The 3,358-nt window shown below is 38.5% G+C and overlaps 1 protein-coding gene and 1 pseudogene across 2 annotated transcripts in view; one reads left to right on the plus strand and one right to left on the minus strand.

Annotated features, from left to right (window-relative positions):
• The first annotated feature begins 157 nt into the window (after positions 1-157).
• Positions 158-3,358, plus strand: part of LOC106884358 (uncharacterized) — a 35,702-nt gene continuing 32,501 nt past the window's right edge. The window contains exon 1 of one of the 2 annotated variants that reach the window (XM_052968138.1): positions 158-386. In XM_052968138.1, coding sequence (XP_052824098.1) covers positions 371-386 — 16 coding nt within the window. In that variant the 5' untranslated portion in view covers positions 158-370. The remainder of the gene's footprint in view (positions 387-3,358) is intronic. The other variant, XM_014935706.2, reaches the window with a different exon arrangement.
• Positions 2,208-2,391, minus strand: LOC128247929 (U2 spliceosomal RNA; annotated as a pseudogene).

The raw sequence follows: 3,358 nt of genomic DNA on the forward strand, positions 1-3,358 counted from the left end.
CTATCTATCTATCTATCTATCTATCTATCTATCTATCTATCTATATACATATATATATATATATATATATATCACGTGTGTGTCATTCTGTCCTATCTCTTTTCGTTATTTCTTTTGTCATTCTGTTGTTGATCTTTCTTGCTCCCCTCGCTATCTATCTATCTATCTAGTACGTGTGTGTCTTTCAGTCCGTCTATCTCGTTTCGTTATTTCTTTTGTCAATTCGTTCTTTCTGTCAACATTTTCAATTTGTCAAATATCGCACCACAGCCCATGTCACTTCTGGGTAGGTTCATTCGGTTTCAGATATCTTCTGGTTTCATTACTACTTACGTAACAGTTTACATTGGACTTTAACACAGGAAACATCATGCTGCGTCAATTAGGTAAACAGCTATACATATATTCATATTTCATTTTATAATTTGTCATTTATTATTTGCTTAGCGGCATATCTTCCGGTTCTTTATGGTGTCAGTTCAAATAGCTCCGAGATTTTTGTCATTCTTCTTTTCAGGGTCGATAAAATAAGCTCCAGGCACTGGCGTCGGCGTAACTGACTTATTCTTTCATTTTAAATTGTTGGCTATGTGCCAAAATTTGAAACCAAAACCCGACGACCTGAATTTTTGGTGCAACGGACAAAACGCTTAACGTCATTGCGTCCTTTACGGATTGCGTTCCAATTTCGCCAAGGATGATTTGCCTTTCATCTTTTCGGAGTCGATAAATTAAGTACCAATGAAACACTGGAGGTCGATGTAATCGCCTAGTCCCCTCCTCACAAATTCAGGCTTTGTGCCTATAGTAGAAAGAATTATTATTATTGAGTGAGAAAGCAGAGCATGCCGTCAAAGTGACACTGGTGTAAAATATACGAAGCCCAATATACCCATCATGACTACCCGTCTGATAAGGGTACACCAGGCACATGCATCACAACCATGTGTGCGCGACATGGTGATCTCATATCAAGATAAACAGCGCATATTATTATTATTATTATTATTATTGTTATTATTACTATTATTATTATTATTATTATTATTATTATTATTATTATTATTATTATTATTATTATTATTATTATTATTATTATTATTATTATCCTTATTAAGGCGGCGAACTGGCAAAATCGTCCGTCCTTACGTTCTGAGTTCAAATTTCGACTTTGCCTTTTATCCTTCGGGGTCTATAAATTAAGTACCAGTTGCGTACTGGCGTCGATCTAATTGACTGGCCCCTTCCCAAAAATGTTGTGCCTTGTGCCTAGAGTAGAAACGAATCGTCACTGCCCTGAAAAAATTGCTGAACGGCTTTTCTTCAGACTTTAATCATTAGGCAAGCCCTAGCTCAGGTTAATATTCCTTCGGTTCTGGACCCAGCAAGATTATCCAAGAGTGATGGGAAGAGACCAGATGGCCTCACCCTTTGTTCCTCATTTCAGACAACACAGTCTGTGACTCCATTGCTCTCTCCCATACCCTTGATGCTGCAATAAAAGAGAGTCGCTGCCCCGTAGCCAAACAGAACAAAACTCTTAATTATCAGGAAGTTTGGAGGTCACCTTACCGACGTGCCAGGTGATGCTCGTGAAGGTGCTTGGCTGTTCCAACGCCTTAGCCTCGCCATCGCGAGCGTGCTGGCTTGCTTCAGTAAGTTCCATTGAACCTTGTGGTGTGCGAGCAACTGAAACACTTCGTATAGAATCGACGTGTTTATTTTTTTGTAGAACTGATGTGTTTTTTTTCCCTTTTTGTTTGCTTTGTTTTTCATTCTTTGTTCCACTCTTTTACTCTTTTACTTGTTTCAATCATTTGACTGCGGCCATGCTGGAACACCGCTTTTAGTCGAGCAAATCGACCCCAGAACTTATTCTTTGTAAGCCTAGTACTTATTCTATCGGTCTCTTTTGTCCAATCGATAGGTTAGGGGGACGTAAACACACCAACATCGGTTGTCAAGCGAAGTTGGGGGGACAAACAGAGACACTCCAACATATACACACACATACATATATATGTATATATACATATATACGACGGGCTTTTTCAATTTCCATCTACCAAATCCACTCAGAAGGCTTTGGTCGGCCCGAGGTTATAGTAGAAGACACTTGCCCAAGGTGTCACGCAGTGGGACTGAACACAGAACCATGTGGTTGGTAAGCAAGCTACTTACCACACAGCCACTCCCTACGCCTACTAAAACAGTGGGCTGAATCCTGGAAGTAATGCAATACCAGGCCAACCCGTGGCAAAGGCAGAGCAAGCCCCTAACACTTCACCTTGTTCTAAAAATCAGTTTAATATCGATGGCCTCAAATAGAGACCGCATCAGATATTAAGCTGATAAGAACACTTTGATCTTAGCCAAAAGGACGGAATTTGCATTTTTAATGTGGATTTGTATTATATATGTATCATATACAGTTATCACTCGCCATATCGCGGTTCAAATTTCACTTGAAAAGAGAAGTGAGGGTTGGTAGGGAAGTGCTGTCTTCGAATGAATTCATTGAAATGTGAGTGGGGATGTTATCGCTCTAAGTGTAGACTTGTTAGACGAAGAACGGAATTCTAGAGGACTCTTGCTCTTGGTGTTCAGGGAGATCATAAACTGTGGGATTACTCGATCATCCTTAGAGGCCCACCTGTATCAAGCGGACCCTATCACCATCATAAATGTTTCTTCCTTACTCCTTACTATTGTATAATGTGTTTCGTTTGACTGCTTTATTGTGTACTTTCTAAATACTTACGTATATAGAGTTATTTTATTTATTATAATTATTTCATTATACGTAAATACACAAACGTTATGCCTACCTTTCTATTTTCCCCCTCATCCTTCGCCCTGATAGCAAATAAAAGAAACTTTGCATTTCATCCTTTTAGCGTCGATTAAATAAGGATCAGTTACGCACTGGGGGTCGATGTTATCGACTTAATCCCTTCTCCCAAATTTGAGACCTCGTGCTTCCAGTAGAAAGGATTATTATTATTATTATTATTATTATTATTATTATCATTGTTCAGTAGTTTTATTTTTATAACGTGCTTTCACTTCACTACCGAGCGCAGCTCTGTGCGCCTTGGGTATGTGCTGTGGTTTGCTGTGGTGCTCTTATGTTTACTGTATTGAAAGTGTTTTGCGTAGAATGTGTGCAGTACCCAGTAGTGCAATTTTCTGTATGTTATATATATTTGTAAGTCCTGGTGTTTTTGTTATGTATATGTTATGTATTTGTCTGAATATTTTTTTTATTATACCTAAGGCACCTACTATGATAGGAATTGTTTCTGTTTTTAGATTCCACATTCGAGTTATCTCTATTTCCAGGTCTTTGTATTTTGAA

Source organism: Octopus bimaculoides, chromosome 5, assembly GCF_001194135.2.
Source record: "Octopus bimaculoides isolate UCB-OBI-ISO-001 chromosome 5, ASM119413v2, whole genome shotgun sequence".
Classification (NCBI taxonomy): Eukaryota; Metazoa; Mollusca; class Cephalopoda; order Octopoda; family Octopodidae; genus Octopus; species Octopus bimaculoides.